This window comes from Homarus americanus, unplaced genomic scaffold, assembly GCF_018991925.1.
Source record: "Homarus americanus isolate GMGI-L3 unplaced genomic scaffold, GMGI_Hamer_2.0 scaffold39675, whole genome shotgun sequence".
Classification (NCBI taxonomy): Eukaryota; Metazoa; Arthropoda; class Malacostraca; order Decapoda; family Nephropidae; genus Homarus; species Homarus americanus.
In genome coordinates, this window is record NW_024736071.1 from 11,143,801 (window position 1) to 11,161,151 (window position 17,351).

At 37.1% G+C, this 17,351-nt stretch overlaps 1 protein-coding gene across 1 annotated transcript; it reads left to right on the top strand.

Moving 5' to 3' along the window:
* Positions 1-1,981: 1,981 nt before the first annotated feature.
* On the top strand, positions 1,982-10,474 carry LOC121871789 (UPF0598 protein CG30010-like). Its single transcript, XM_042374272.1, has 4 exons — positions 1,982-2,185; positions 4,951-4,999; positions 7,600-7,742; positions 9,640-10,474. Exons 1-4 carry the CDS (start codon positions 2,018-2,020, stop codon positions 9,982-9,984), a joined length of 705 nt encoding a protein of 234 aa, XP_042230206.1. The 5' UTR covers positions 1,982-2,017; the 3' UTR covers positions 9,985-10,474.
* The last annotated feature ends 6,877 nt before the right edge of the window (positions 10,475-17,351 follow it).

Here is a 17,351-nt window from a genome sequence, read left to right on the forward strand (position 1 = left end):
ATACTTGAATTTAGCAGGGCAGTCCAAAAATAAACGCGACATTCGCGATTTATTTGTTGCAATAATCAAAAATTTTTCTGAGTCCTAATTTGATGGGTGGATGGAAATTACATTACACTGAGTTTGGGTTAGGTTGATTAGGTAATGGTAAATTTTCAGTATTACACTAGCAGTGACTTCATCCCCCTGGCTAATGAACACGGCGTCATTGGGGGCTTCAGGGGGTGAAGTCCCCCGTCTAAGTAGGACACGGCCTGTTAGATTAGGTCAGGTCAGGTCAGGTCAGGCTAGGCTAGGTTATGTCAGGTAAGGTTTGGTTAGTACATAGACGTAGTTTAGTTTTAACCTTTTTCCCCCATGAAAAATTTATTTTTTCGCTAGTTTTCTTGGTGTCTTAGATGATTCTGACATTTATTTGTGGTGAAAATCACTCGTTTTCAGCCCCCCCCTCCCACACACACACCCAAAACCCTGCATTATCAACGTGACCCCTTACATTGTTGGAGTGGTAAGGGGGTGGGGAAAGAAAAAAAGGTTATTTGCCCCAAAGAAACTGTCAGAATCATCTAGGTTGGTTGGTTGGTTCCTTTGGTATGATAATAGGTTAGGTTAGGTTGGTTGGTTTCAATGGTATGAAAATAGGTTATATTTTTGGTGTATCACTCAAATCTGACCTTCATATTTTGGGCAAATTAACATTTATTGCAAAAAATTTAAATTTTCATTTTAACACAAACCGGTAATTTACACAAAAATGGAGGTCAAATTTGAATAAAACACACCAAAAATAACCTATTCTCATACCATAGGAACCAAACAACTTAACCTATTCTCATACCAAAGGAACCAACCAGACAACCTAACTAAAAAAATAATAATAAAAAATAAGTGATTTGCCCCAAATATAAATGTCAGAATCATCTAAAATAGCAAGAACACTAGCGAATTTCTTTATTTTTCATGTGAAAAAAGGTGATGGGTGGATAACGAAAAATAACCGAGTAAATTTAGTTGTTAGATTTGGTTTGGTTAAGTTAATATAACCTTGATTAACCTTGAAGGGAAATAAGCCGGGGTGTTTAATATCCATGTCATAAAAAAACATACAGTACACAAGATATTAACACTTAAAACATAAGGAGAAAATACAAGCGTCCTAAAATCAAGAGACTAACAAGACTGACTCGTATTTTATGAGGTTTTACTGACAAAACCAAATAAACAATACGATAACATACATATTGTGGTACACGGTTTTCACTCTTAAATAAAAGCTGTCATTGTGTAAAACCTTTAAGTGCCAAGAATAATAACTGAAACAAAGTAACGTTTTGGGGTCAATGGATTCACCTCCTATAACCATTTTCACGTTGAACAATAAGTAAAAAACAATACTCACGTATTTTCCATGATCGTTTTGATAAGTTAGGAGACCGATTAGGGTTCATATTGGCCCCAAGAAATAATCCTCCATTCAAAAACAGGTCTTGGACGACAACGACTTCAATCAGCTGGGCCTTGACCAAGTGTAAACAACCACCTGGTAACTCGAGTTTTTCAACCTTCTGGTCACTTTAGGTCAATGGCGCCATCACCTGACTCGTCGGAGGTCATCTACACTCTCAAACAACACATTGGTTAATTATAATTCAACTCAGGTCCCACCAGTGATGAGGAGAGCCTGTCACAGCGTCAACACCACCACTGCCAGGGTCAGACTGAACCATTGTTCTCATTGGCTGACCCGCGGGAGGCAAGAGGTGAGTCGACCAATCACAGTTTAGTTTCTGTGTTTATTATGGCGTTCATGAAGACTTGGTCAAATTAAAACCTTCTGTTACCTAAAAGATCAAACATTTTTAAAATTCCACCAATAGTCAAATAAAATATATAAATAAATATATATGTGAAAATGTATAAATCCTTATATAAACTATATAGAAAATATAAAGTAATAGTTTCTCATGAGGTGAGAACTAACTATTATCAACGGTCCGTTAACTTACATGATATAAACATGTTGAGGAAAGTGTTTAGTAAAGGTGTTACTAGACTGTTTATTACTTCTCACTCCAGGTCAACTCAACGATGGTGCTCCAGTCTGCACAAGGTAGACTATGAGCAGGGACAGTCACCAGAAACAAGAGTGAGGGAATACTTCTATTACGTCGACCATCAAGGCATGGTGAGAATTGTATCATAAAACTGGGTAATAAATTGGCTGACACAGGCACCTCCACCCACCGTGTGTTGTGCAAATGCTTTGATTTTTAGTTAGGTTAGGTACATACACTTGATCTATTAACTCAGATTAAATTAAGTTTTACCAATTTTTTGTGACTTCGTGACACCAATACTAGTCGAGGTTAGGTTAGGTTAGGTACGTGCACTCGATCTATTAACTCAGATTAAAGTAAGTTTACCAATTTTTCGTGACTTTGTGACACCAAAAAACTAGTCGAGAAGTGATTGGCAGTCCGATTTATTTTTCTAGGACCATTATTTGACTTCATTGCGGCTACATTTGGGTACATTTGGGTAATTAGTCGGACCCATTTTCTTTGGTTTGGTTGGTGAGGTCTTCTAACAAAACTTCTGCTGGTTTTTCTTATCAACCAAAGTTAGGTTAGGTTTAATTTAGAAATAACCACCTTTTTAACACAATTTCCATAGCCACAACAGTGTCTACTATAAAACACACTGAAATTTAAGCGTTTTTAAATTCGACTTATAGGAAAAATCAGCCGCTGTGAAGTCGTAAGTAATTACCTTTCCTAGACATTAATAATAACACTATTCCATATCATACTCAATTGTATTAAGAAACAGCAGCAAAAAATTCTTTAGATGATGAAAAATTTCTTCTTTCCTTCTTTAATATTAATTATGATAATATCCCAATGAGGATGAATGCTGTACATTTATTATTACTGTACGTAAGATTTCAATTTTTCCAACTAATAATATTGCCCACTGTCGTACGAGATCAAACACCTTCAGTAATCAAGGCTTTCTTCAACTTATAAATCCATATACATCTGCAACAGAACAAAATAAAACCCTAGAGAACATTTAGAGTAAAGGTTCTGCTATAACGCGATAATTGTGTTCTTGCAAAATATCGTGTTATAGAAAATCGCGAATAGAAATAACAGGGCTTATGGAGAAAATAGGGTTAGGTGCAGATTACTCGAAATCGAAAAAATTTAGTAGTTAGCCTAACACAAAGGATAGCACAGTCTAAATAAATGTTACATTCATATCTAATAATGAAATCATACAGTAAATGTAACACTTTACTTGATGGGGGAGAAGGGTGATTTTGAGGTTGATAAAATCGAGCTTCTCTTCAAGTGTTATATCCTTTCTTTTACGATCATCACCGGGAATTCTATCACCAGAACGCTTCTTGTTGATATTCTTCTTTACCATATTCACAGTTAATACCACAAAATTGGAGAAATAGTAAGCAAAAATCACAAGTTATAGCAAACAAGCGTGCGTTATACAAATATCGCTCCTAATTCATAAATCGCGTTAGAGCAAATTCGCGTTATCAAAACACGCGTTATAGCAGAAATCACTGTAAAGGTAAACACAAATATAATTTATTCCATAATATGACACATGCTCAAATGAATTAGTTTGGCAACACGTACAGTACACACGAACCAGCAAAACAACGTACCTACCTACTTAACAGCAGCTTCACACTAGCATTTCTATTGTCGACTTTTTTATTACTAGTCGATTTTTTCACGAATCATCAGCGTTGTCTTCTTATCAAACGGTACGCACTGTCTGCACTGACGACTCAGACGACAACTTACCGGAGTCAAGTCAAGATCTAAAATTTTTACTTAAAATATAAAGTTAAAATTATTATGAAGTAATTATTACTCTTCTTCCCAAGATTACTCATTATTATGTTTAATTTCCTGATTTTAAAAAGGTAAGAAAATGTCATTTGTTGTTTACATTTTGACCACGCAGGAATAACAACAACATGGCGGAGCCAACAAATAAAATGATTTACCAAGTATGGATACGCTTGGTGAACCAGATAAGGCAGCGCCGCTGTCTCTGGGATCACCAGGACTCTTCATACACAGTTGTCGAACGAGGGAAACTGGCAAGTTGGTTCTAAACACATGTGTGACGGTGCACAACAAAAAGTTCGACGATTTTCTGAAAGTTTAACAAAAAGTCAACAAAAGAAAGCCATTGTGATCCTGTCTAAAACATATTCCAGTATGGAAGTTTGTGATAGCTTCTACTATCACCACAATTTATTGCATTGTAGTTGAATTCTGGAATTCATAAGTGGTGGATTCTTGAGATAAACGCTTCTTGGCCTTCTGTATTTATTGTTTCTACACACTATGTGCACTGACAAGATGTAAGAAGATATTACTGTATATGAATCCTCTCCAGGGAAGAACTGTGAGTAATGCTTGGAGGCTGCCCTTAGTTAAGTGATACACTTTGTTCAGTTGTGAGCTAACTGTCTCATCCCGGGGTTGCTAGCTGATAGGCAGATGGTAGCAGCCCGGTTTGTATACAGTATAGTATAGACTTCATTATGGCTTAACCCTTTGAGAAAGTTGCTAGGTTGGGCCTCACTTGTTATGCTGAATAATATGACCCTGGCTCGACCAGGGTCACATCTTTGTGTTCTCCCTGGTTCTCCTCTTCGTTATACAGGATATATATATATATATATATATATCAGAAAGACTTAAGGACCATAATGGTTCCCTCTGGACACATCCATTTGTAGAAATGAAAGACTAATCCTAAAATAACTTTTTCTGGTAAATCCCACAGCCAGACAGTTCTCAGAATACTGTACTGTATTAGGTGATTTACTAGGTTTATTATGTTTGCAGAGACCAATCCCTTATATTTTTATGAAAAATTACATTGACTTTTATACTTGGAATTTTACAGCTGTTTATGGATGATGCAAGAATTAAGAACTTCACATCTTGCTTTAAAGGTGGGTACTGGTGTCCTTCTGTTGCAGTTCTAGTACAGTGCTGTATGGTGGTTCTTAAACTTTTTTGTGTCACGCTTCCCTAGCAAGCCCATCCTTGACACCCCCACCATGTTTAAGCATACTGTACTGAATATTATTACACTTCATTAAATGTGATACAGTATCAGTAGAACAACTACCTGTAAACAAAAACATCTTCCGTTTACAAATTTATTTGTTAATCCATATGCAACTAGCTGCTGTGCAGAACACTGCAGAAAATGTAGAAGTAACCGAAGCATGTACTCATTAATGAAATGGATTGTACTGCTGGCTCTTTTAAATACAGTAATCATTTTCAGTTCTTCTTCTTAACCCACATATCAACTTCAGAGGTATCACAAACAAGTTCTTATTATGAGATGGCTGGTACTAGCTCTTTCTTTTACAAGTCTTGCTATATTTGGTGATGTCATGCTGAGTGCACATCAGACGGAGATCACACTCCACATCAAGTTTGTTTCACTGCTTTGTTTTGATCCTAACCAGCTCTAAAAATCCCACTTCACAGAAATACTGATATTCTCCAATTTATGAAAGGGTTCCTTTCTTGAAAATCTTCTGTTAATTGCGTTTTCATAAAATGAAGTATATTTTCCTATCTCCCATTAAAAAAGATGAGATAAATTCCCAAAGAAAAAATCCCACAAAATGTTGCAAAACATGTTTTAATTAATTTTTTTTGTTATGCACAATGATTATAAGCCAATAATAAACATCAAAACTGAAGTACAAACAGTACAGTAATAATTTTATACCTACAATAGTTACAAGAAACCAAATAAGATTAGTGGAGAACATAAAAACTCAAGTCTTTCCCAGTCTTTGCCATTTAATGCAATGAAACATCAGATGTTGGTCAGTGCTTCCACCTACTGTACTAATTTACACACGATTCATGGGGAATGAGACCATGGAAGAAGATATGTTGGAAACCAGTGCAAAAGTTGATGATGTTTTCCCTGCTATTTTGAACTTCTTCCAGGAGAATGAAGTATCAAAAGAGAAGTTGATTAGTGTTTATAGGTGATGGAGCTCCAGCCATGTTTGGTTCACTCTGGCTTCATCACCAAAGTCAAGTAGATGCTTTCAGCTTTTTCAGCACACTACATAATACATTGCGGGACTTTAGCAGCAAAGCCACTTCCTATGCAATTCAAAGGATATCTGACCATCATGATCAAATTGTGAACCACATAAAACTTAGTGCCCTGAGTACCTGATTGTTCTTGCAGTTGTGTCACAATTTAGGAGTTGTACACAAGACTATTATTTCAAAGGGTTGCTTGTATGAGCTAAGAGAAAAGGTGAAAATGTTTTTGGGAAATGAAAAAAATGACTGGCTCACCACATATATTTCAGAGGAACTTAACTTGTCCTTTGCTAACCTTGCAGATATTTTTGAGATCTTTTATGTTCTCAACCTTAAGCTTCAAGGTAGACACACCTATCATTGGTAATTAGGATACAATTTGAATTTTCATTGCCAAGCTGCAGCTGTGGAAGCATCACATCAAACAAAGGAACACAGCATCTTTTCCTTGTCTTTATAAATTCTTGAATGACAAAACATGGCCTTAAAGCTGAAATCATGAATCACCTTCAAGCTCTGGAGAATGAGTTTCATCAATATTTTCCTGACATCAGTGGAAAACAGTTTCAATTTCAGCATTACCAGGAATCCTTTTTTCATAGTAGTCAAGGGCATCCCTGAACCCTTGTAAGAGCAGTTTCTTGAATTGAAGTTTGATTCTCTAGTAAAGGATAACTTTAGAAATCTTGCCTTGAAGAAGTTTTGGGTGGACCAGACTGTAAGCCAGTGAGCCCTCCCACTCATATTCTTTTTTCAGTGAGGTACAGGTAGTCTTTGAATTACAAAAATTTTATAATATTAAAAAAAATTGTCCCAAGCTTTGATTCATGATTGAAAACTGAAGTTATGAAGGAAAATTCACCAATTTCCTAATTTTTTTCTGTGGTAATAATAATAACCGGTATGCCAAAATTTTGCATCTTTATACTGTATTTACTATCGGTATGCTTACTGTACTTATTTAATTATTCTCTTAACACTTGCAAGGTTATTAAGTCTACAAATAAGTTTTCAATGTGTCATCATTCTCCTACATTCACATGAAAACAAGTACTGTACTGTAGACTTGTCCCTCAGCCAGTTGCCTGATTATCCAATTTCTCCTCATTTACTTAAGAACATAAGAATGGAGGAAACTGGGCAGTCCCATTACACCCAACCCCTATTGCTCATATATCCACCCAACCTATGTTTGAAGCTATCCTATATGAAATTTGGAAGTGAAGAAATGTTTGGAGGTGTGGAGAATGCCAGCAGCACGAGTGTAGCTTCAGGTAACAGCTGAGATGCTGAAGGCTGGCATTCGTAACATTTTCCACCTCTGATGACTTTCTATGACTTTAAGGCACCGTTTTTTAAACATTTGAAGCCAGCTCATACCACAGTACTTTGTAATTTTCAGATCCTCAGGTTTATTATTTGTTACTGCATCATAGTATTTTCCTAATTACTGTATTGTTTTTCTCAGAGAAGAAGTTCCTCCAGTTTTTCTTCAGTCGACTTCGCATGAACGATACAGAACGATATCCTGAGTTTCCTTTTTTATCTCCCTGTGGTCGTGAGAGGAATTACATAAGATGTGATGATCTTCCTGTGGTGTTCACAAATTTGGTAAGAAAATTACAAATCAAACTAGATTGGTCAATATTTGTCAAATAGTTTGAATCTTAGTTAAAAGATGTATTTTTTGTATCAAAAGAAGGATGCTTTTCTTGGAATAATATTTACAAATTTTCATCAAACCCACCAGTAACATAGAAAATGCTAATACTGTACTGTATAATACTGTAATTTATGAATACCATATAAAATTTCACATACTTAATCATTGCTCATCATTTGTGCGTACAGTAGTTGGTAAGTTAGCATTCATTTGCACATGACAGTACTGTACCAGTATGAGTGAAGTATTAAATGATTGGGAGATGTTCTTCTGTGTAGCCTCATTTTCCCCCAGGATATTTCACTCGTGTTCAATGGTGTATCACATATTATGTGCCTGAAGCAACTAAAGTAGCCTCTGGTGTTTTTCTTGGCTTAATCTTAATGATAAATGTTGAATCCAAAAATTAGTTACCTCATTTATATGGAATACCTTTAATTAAGGTCACAGGCATCACTGAGGGAGCTCGACTTATTATGTACTGATCATAAAAGCAGTAGCTATGTGGTAAATACAGTTACTCACCTAATTATATTGAGTCTGAAGATCCCCTTTGATGTAGTGTTTACCTCTCTCACTGAGTGAATCAGTGGACCTGGTCCTCCATGACTATTGACCAACAATGGGGCAGCTATCAAACAGAGAGGTACTACTACCTGGAAAGATATTGGAAGCATAAGGGTTTGTCTAATGGTAGACCCTGCTGCCATATGGCATCACAAAAATTTTGACCAAGTGTCCCAGGTTGCTAATCCAACTTTCTGCCTCATTTACACACAATTGCAGGGTCTCAATTGTTATTCTTACTTTGACAACACAGCATACATATATTGTTTCTCACTCTTGATGTTTTTCATTTTTGTATTTATTTATGGTTACTGTATTATGTAATTGAAAAGACTGACTTTACTTGTTCAAAGATCTATTAAAAGTAAGTCTGCTTAATATCCATGCGATCCAAAACAAAATGTGTCACGTTAACACTCGCCTTACAGTATTTATAACGAGTACCCCTCCAACTCACAGGCTAGTTGTGACCTTCTTACAGGGAAGAACCATGCTGTATCTATTTTTCTTCGGATAGATTTTTTGGCAACTGGTTCATTTTTCTTATACCCCTAAGTACAATTGATTGCTCTTTCACACGAAACAAGTAAAAAGTGAAAAAGAGGAGAAATAATTTTGATATGAAGTCACGCATAACAGTTTTCAATACAATCAACTTGTATTTTAGCCAACAAATAACCAATTAAGGACAATATGTGTTAGATAACACTTTATATTGGTGAATTATGGATTGTTTACTTTATTCTAATCCTCTTGGGTCATTTGTGTAACAGACCTGTTGTACTATAGTGTATCCCCATTGCCTTCAGTGTAAAAACTTTAAATATGTCTTTAATGTTTCATTTCTTAGAAAAGCATTAATATTCTTAATACTATACTGTATGTTTCATTAAATAAGTTTTCAAAGGTTGAATAAAATAAATATCAAACAAAGACAGTAGATCAAAACATAGTTCCCCTACATGTCATGTCCAAGCAGATATTTCAAATTACTGTACAGTACGGTATTGCATAGTAGATATTAATATTTTATTGCCTCCCTCGAATTTTCGAAGGTATGAAAGTGAAATATTTGAATAACCCGGGATTACTGTATACATACAGTACAGTATACTTGTGTTTGCCAAACAAATAAAAAAAATTTTTGCTACTAAAAATTGCTGCAAGTATAGGCAAATATACGAATAGCGGATATATGAATAACATGGACTCCCTGTATATGAAATTATAGAATTGAGATTAAATTAGATTACAATACTGTACATGAATATTTTCCAGGTGATGAAGAATACTTCTTTAGGATCAGAAGAGCACCTGGCATATGGCAATGCAGGTGAAGTGATGACCCTTCCATTCCAGCCATCTGAATTATGCATGCAAGTTGAGACTGGACGAGTATATCACCCTGCTTCTGAATGTGTAGGAGGAGTGGGACTCGTCAGATCCCAGTTATCTATTCAACTCTCGACACACTTCATTTTTGGAAACAGCGAAGAAAAACCTCCCACTCACATAAATTGGGGAGGTCAAGAAATAAAACTGTCTCAAAATTTAGTGCCAGTATTGCAGAGTCTAGAACAAGTTAGGAAATTTAGTTTAGGACTTACAGAAGATGATAGCTAATGTGGATATCTTTCTTTAGAGTTTCATGTAATAAATAGATTGTATAATTATATAATGTTGTATATACTGTATTTATAAAAGCAAAAGACATACTGTATATCCCATTTAAAGTGGGTTGGCTATGCAATTTTTTTCCCATTAAAAGTAGCTTTTATTAATGTCATGAAAAGCTTGGCCTCAGTTTGTCAGATATTATAAGAGTACTTTATGGTTCATCATCACAATTGATAATTTAATGGCTGTATTATTATTTTGAATAGGATAGTGTTTAATTTTTTTTTGTTCATTTATTCCAGGCTGCTGTCATTTAAATCATTACTTGCAAGGCAGTAAGCTATGTATTCATTATTGTTTATTCTGAAAGGTATTCTTAACGATATTGTATTGGGATTCATAGAGTAAAGACATCCATGCATGTATTATATATGTTATGTTTGGGAAGTACCTGTTCTTACTACACTATATTTATTAAAAAATAATTGTAACTTTCTTTCTACATTTCACTAACCATACTTATTAGAGAGAGAAATTGTCAGTAATTTTTAACATTGTTCTTTGTGTGTTCTTTTAGTAGATATTGTTCTTATCTTATTAACAGAGCATATATCATTGTCAAAGTTGAGGTACAGGTAAACCCCGATATCCGACACATAAAGGGACAATGAAAAGTCGTTGGTTAGTGAATCAAAGGGTTATCGAAGCAATGAATGTCGTGCACACTGACAAGCAGGATAATAAACCAGACATATGAATCAATCATAATAAGCATTAGATAAAGAATGTAAGCATAAATTGAGCATGCTACAGGTTTTACCTGTGTTGAATCGTTGAGCCGGCATTCCTCCCCAAGGCTGGAGGAACATGTTGGTTGGGGTAAGCTTACTAGGTGCAGGGTCCTCAGGGCCCTCAAACTCTAACCCAACTTAACCTTTACATTCATAACAAGTACAGTAAAACCTCGTTAAGGAGGATATCGCTTAAACCAGACAAAATTATTTGCCAAAAAATAAGTAAAAAATTAAAAAAAAAAAAGTAGCACAAAATATTTCGTCAGATGACATGTTCACCTTGAGTCAAAATTTCAAGGGACCAAGCCATCAGCACGTGGGATACAGGTGCCCGAGAGTTATCAATTGTTGTTTTGGGGGATATTATTTCATTCACTCTGGTAATGATACAATATTATGTTATCGGAGGTAAATGCATGGTTTACATAATTTGTTTATCACTGTGCTAGTTACCGTTTTCAAATTAGACTACCTGTACAAGATATGTACAGTATTTTGGTTGTACTCCTGGCAACAGGAGCGAGTGACTGACCAATAGTCAGAGTGTCGTCTGCTCTTGTAAAGCTCCTCCCTCCCTGCCATATTTCACTTGATTTATTGTTATTATTTGTGTTTACTGTTATAACAGTGATTAATTATGGCATTGTAGCCAGGTTAGACTCGTCACTGTAACCACCAGGCTACTGGGCCAAGCTGTGAGGTGTCATGGTTGTTTTTCAACTTGTATTTAAGAGTAGATATACGTAACTTTCTTCATTTATTTTCACTCAGTTACATGCACACACCATCCTACATACAAATGAAAAAAGTAGAAGAAATAAGTGTCCTAAATGCAAACATATAAGGGAATATACATTTATATGCACACAAGTTAGCTGGCTCAGTGAGGGAGCAGGAGGATGATCACAGTGTGTGTGTGTGTGTGTGTGTGGGGGGGGGGAGCGTTGCTAGGGAATCGGGGTCCCAGTTGATCTTCATTACTATGGTGAAACAGAGTGAATACAAATGGTGACTGTGTAAACTTTCATTTGGCTTTTATTTATTGATTTATACAGTAATTTTGTTGTAACTTATTAATTGCTATTATTTTTATTTAATCCTCACATTTCTTGGTACACAGTATATATTATTTAAAAAAAATGGCTATGGGAGGAAAATACACAAAAGTTTTTCCCTAAATACTCCGTCTTAACGACTAATTGGTACCACGAAAACTGTCGTTAACGTGGTGAGTATAGTTTACATGTTAAATAGGTCAATTGGTACCAGCCCTCGGACATTTTCACCCCCTATTACCCCTACAAAAAATTACAACCACTTATTCTCACACATTAATACTGCATCAAGAGTTAATAACTATTAATAACTAACCTTTAGACACTCATTAAACTGCAAAATGAGACTGTTTACTGTCATCTGAGGCAGGGGAGTGGTTTTTTATTGCCCCCTATGTCTTTGCCCCCACACTGCCCTGCTTCCCCAGCACCACCACCAACTGATCCTTCAGTCTCACCCGCTCTGACCAAACAAACCACCCTGCTCGCTGACGTCATCAAGATGGCCGCCCAGAGTGACTATCAACTTGCTTTACTGATCATTATTGTGTTGAAATGTAACATTAATTTGTTGAGGTGTCACATGGCAGTACAGTGACCCCTCGTTAAACGAACACCTCAGTTAACGTAATTTCGATTAACGAACTGCCTTCCATAAGGATCTTCAATTCGGTTAACGAAGTTCTTACAAACCGACCTCAACATGTTTTCGCTTGCACTGATCGAGCAACCAGCTTTAGTATCAGTCCGCCAATACATTAATCGGTTCTAGGGCTTAAATTCCTTACTATTTTAGTAAATAACAAGAAGTTTATACTATTCAATAATTTTAAAAGTTTAATATTCAATTTTTTAGTCATTTTAACAATTATTGAACATAATTGAAGGTAAAGTGACTAGTTTAATGCGCGGCATCCAGCCTCTTAACACAGCAAACAGGCGTTAGTCTCTGTTTTCACTGGAGGTAACATCTTGCTTGAGACTCTCTTCAACTAAACGCTTTTTTCTGTGTTTCCAAGCAATTTATTGGTCATTTTGAAATATATTTTACATATTGACAATATATAATGCAGTGCAGTGTTGATTTAAAGAAAATAATCTTGAATTACACCAGAGAGCTAAAATTTTATGGGTGAAATGGCGCCATGGGGTGACTTCTCTTCCCCCCAATGCCTTCTCTTCTTCCTTCTCCTCCACCCTCATTCTAAATCCCATCATCATCATCCAGGAGCCTTCTACATACACACCTCAAAGTAAGTGACTTTTCTACCATTTTTGTTGAATTTAGGCAATTTTCGGTGAGCTGGAACCAATTACCCAAAACCCATTGAAACAATGGTTTCGGTTAACAAACTTTTTGGTTAACGAAAGACCTTCTGGAACGGATTGAGTTCGTTAACGGAGGGGTCACTGTACTGTTGTTATTATGATGAATCGTTGAAGTGAAGTATGTACACTCCATAAAAAAAAGTATCTTTAAGGAGGGATCTGATGGATTTCGAATTGAACAATGGTGGTATTTCGCTAGGGTTGGTAGGGGTGATTGTGAGACATTCCCTACCTATTTTGGTAAGCCTGATTTAGTTACTTTATTTGAAACATAAAATTAGTTCGTTGCAATATGATTTGTGAATAACAGTACGCCTCATGGGCCTTTATCAAAAACCTTTGTTCGTGGTGTCACTTTGTTTCACACAAGAATTGTAAAGATAGTTTTTTTTACCTAGTGTATAGTACTATAGAGTATAGATGGGCAATACGTGATTTAATAGAAGAATACAAGCACCTCGGAAGACATTACTCAATCGAGTGTTCATATTTGGAGCTAGCAGATGCCGGCTGCACTAGAGATCACTGCCTTGTGTTAAAGAAGCCACAAATTTGGAAAACTGCCCAAGACTCGGAGTTACATTTTTTGAAGTGAGAATTGTGAACTCTTTGAATAAAAACAATACTGGCAAACTTATCAGTTCAAATCACCTACTGTACTTACTAATGTAGATACTGTAAGCACTGAAGCCTTCCATTCCTTAAATTTTGAGAAAAGAACTGAGAACTCGTATTACCAAACTGAAAACTTAAAAAGGGATAAAGAACAAGGTGGCTTAACACATAACATACATTATTTAAGTACCAAAGCGGGAAGCAAATCATCTTAGATTTAGCCCCTGGCTTATTTCACGTGAAGATTAACCACTGTAGTGCTAACCTAACACCCTTATCAAATCTAACCTAACCTACTCCACCCTCTTGGGTATCTTTAGGGTTTTTTAATCATCAGGAAAAATAAGCTTGTGGCTAATCATCATGTTATTAAGCTGGGGGTACTACTCATCAAGTGAGATAGACAAAACTAGGGTGATAACCATCAGGTGATCCACCAAAGCTCCTAGTCCCTAAAAGTTAAAGAACAATCTATCAAATAATTTACATTATTATTTACTCCACCTTATGTGCCATGTAATGAATCGCCAAAACTTCTTATTCTTCCCACCAATGGTTATCTAAAAGTGAATGAAAGCATCAGGCCTGTGCTTACAGATTATAACCAATTTATGAGACTAATCAATACTAGAGCAAGTGTACAAAGGTTCTGTAACATTGTACACAGCATACGCTATTGATCTACAGTACTTATCCGGTTAGCTTTTCAATAAGACCACAATACACCTGAGAAGCTCTTGCCTTAAATCTGGGACCTCTGGTAATGCTATTATGTGGCCTTAGTCTGGGGCAGCTTTCTCAAAATATATTTTCTTGTACCATCCCTCAGACTCTGCAGTGCAGTTTATATCACTCAAGTTCATTAGCTCAGGAACCGATTTCGTTACCCCTATCTAAATATATTCGACTACAGAACATTGATGTACAGTACAGTATTTCATCTTGAAGGGATGCCATACTCTATACTGCACTCACGTACTCGAAGTGTGGGAGGACCATGGTGTTGTATGAGTGTGAAGTTTTCCATGTACTGTACAGTACTGTATAAGGATCACACCCATAATTTGGTATGCCTTGTTAACTTTTAATTCTTATGATCTTCAAGCAAGAATTTGCTTTTAACTACTATGCTCAGGTCTTTTTATTTTTCCATTGTTTTTAATACTGTATACAGTACTCATATTCAGACTTTCTGTAATACAAACATACAATATTTTTCTCCTTTCCTGCCAACAGTCATCATTTTAAAATTGACATGGTGAAAATGGTGACTATATGTTAAATCATCAAAATTGATATTCAACAAAGTTCAACCAAGTTAAATTCACTTAATATGGCGGGCGTGAGGCACTCGTTACATACCTGAGATACGATGAGGGAGTGTCAGAAAGTGACTCTCCTGTGCATGCAGTTATATACGAGGCATTGGCAACTCAAGGCATGCCGAAAGGTGCCATTACATGCCTGTACATAAATATTCATTTAAATCAGTTGCTGTACACATGGGCTTATGAAAATCAGGCTTATGCTTTTGCTTTCATCATCTTCACCACTGATCGGCTCATTAGTTGCTTGGGCGATCGGTCATGTCTCTGTTATGCACTGTTGGCAAGTACTGGGCATGCACCAGCTCCTGAATGTACTTGAACCTGTTCCAGTGTTGGTCAAGTCTGGTCTTGAAAGAGCTCACACTCAGTGCCGTCTCAACACTTTCTGGCAGATTGTTCCAAGAGTTCACAACTCTCACTCCGAAAAAGTTTGCCCTCACAGTTTACTGGACCTGCGGCTTCTTCAACCTTGAGCTGTGACCCCTTGTGGGTCGAGCGTCCGCCAGCTCCAGGTAAGGACACTCAACTGAGCAGTGCCCCTTGAGATGCTTATATTCACCTCAATTAGGTCGCCCCTTGCCCATCTGTAGTATAAGCTAGGCAAGTTCAGGCACTCCAATCTCTCAGGGTAGCTGAGACGCCAAAGTGCAAGCACCAGTCTGGTGGCTCTCCTTTGAACATTTTCAATCAACTGACAGTCCATCATAGTATATCTCGGGGACCAGACGGGGTGACAATACTCCAGATGGGGAAGCACTTCACTCTTGAAGATCGATACGAGGGATGGACCGTCTAGATATCTGAACGACCTTCTTATAAGACCTAATAATTTATTTGCCTGATTTACCCTCTTCTCTCAATGGCCTGAAAACTTCAGCTCATTGTCAACATACACACATAGGTCCTTCTCACATTCAATCTCAATAAATGCAATCTCTTCGTCCCGATGGGACATATGATACGCCTCCTTATCGTTGGTACGCCCCAGGTGCAGCCTCTTACACTTCGTGACATTGAATCTTAGCAGACATTTCTTTGACAATTCTTGGAGCTCACAGAGATCTTTCTGCAGCTCTTCACAGTCTGCTTGGTTCTTCATTTCCAGAAATAACTTGGCATTTTCCACAAACATTTGTATGGAGGAGTGTACAGCATCAGGCATGTCATTTATGAAACAAACAAACAATAGCAGGCCCAATACACTGCCCTGTTATACCCCGCTTGTGACAGGTACCGACGATGATTTCGTGCTATTAATCACCACACACTGCTTGCGGTCATGTAGAAAGTCTTCTATCCACGCGAGGACATTTCCTCGAATTCCATACCCTTCCAATTTGATTTTCAGCTTTTCATGGGGTGCACTGTCGAAAATCTTGGCAAAATCTAAGTATACAGTATACTGTCAATATTACCACCCCATTCCAGAATATGGGTCCATATATCCAATACTTTGAGCAATTGTGTTAAATAGGAGCGCCCCAGCATAAAACCATGTTGGCAATCCTTTACAAGGTTGTTTCGTAGTAGATGTTCCATCGCGGCATCTCTGATAATGCTCTCAAGTACTTTACATACTATGCTGGTCAGGCTCTCTGGTCTATAGTTGTTCGTGGAGTGACGATCGCCCTTCTTGAAGATAGGACTCACATAAGCCATTTTCCAATCACTGGGGACCTTCTGTTCATCCAGGCATTTACAAAACAGGATCTTCAGGGGCTCGGCAAGCTCGTTCCACATTTCTCTTAGCACTCTGGGATGCACCATGTCTGGGCCGGGACTCTTATGAACCTTTAGCTTTGACAGTTTATTTCTAATACCCTCTTCTGTGAACACAATGTGGGTCAGTGCTGGGTCGAACCGTCTGTCCTCAAATGCAGGAAGGTTAATCGCATCCTCTCTTGTGAACACCGAGGAAAAGAGGCTGTTCAATGCCTCAGCTTTATCCTGGTCAGAATCTGCATAACTACCATCTTCAAGTCTCAGGTCTGATACTCCTACTCGCGTTTTTAATTTCGACTTTGCATAGTGGTAAAACGCCTTTGGGTTTGACTTGACCTCGCTTGCAACCAGCCTCTGGAACTCCTTTTCAGCCCTTCTACACTCTATCTTTGCTTGGTTTCTGGCTCTTGCATACATCCTCCTGTCCTCCTCATCGTTTGACCCAACCAACGCCTTGAATTTCTAGGTTTTCTTCTTAACTTTGTCGACCGCCGCATGGTTCATGTATAGGGATCCCCTCGTATTCCTAG

Excerpts from the sequence above, each read along its gene's own strand:
- LOC121871789 (XM_042374272.1), top strand. The coding sequence starts at position 2,018 with ATGTTGAGGAAAGTGTTTAGTAAAGGTGTTACTAGACTGTTTATTACT. Across the intron at positions 5,000-7,599 it reads CTTCACATCTTGCTTTAAAG|AGAAGAAGTTCCTCCAGTTT; the intron begins GTGGGTACTGGT and ends TGTTTTTCTCAG. Across the intron at positions 7,743-9,639 it reads CTGTGGTGTTCACAAATTTG|GTGATGAAGAATACTTCTTT; the intron begins GTAAGAAAATTA and ends AATATTTTCCAG.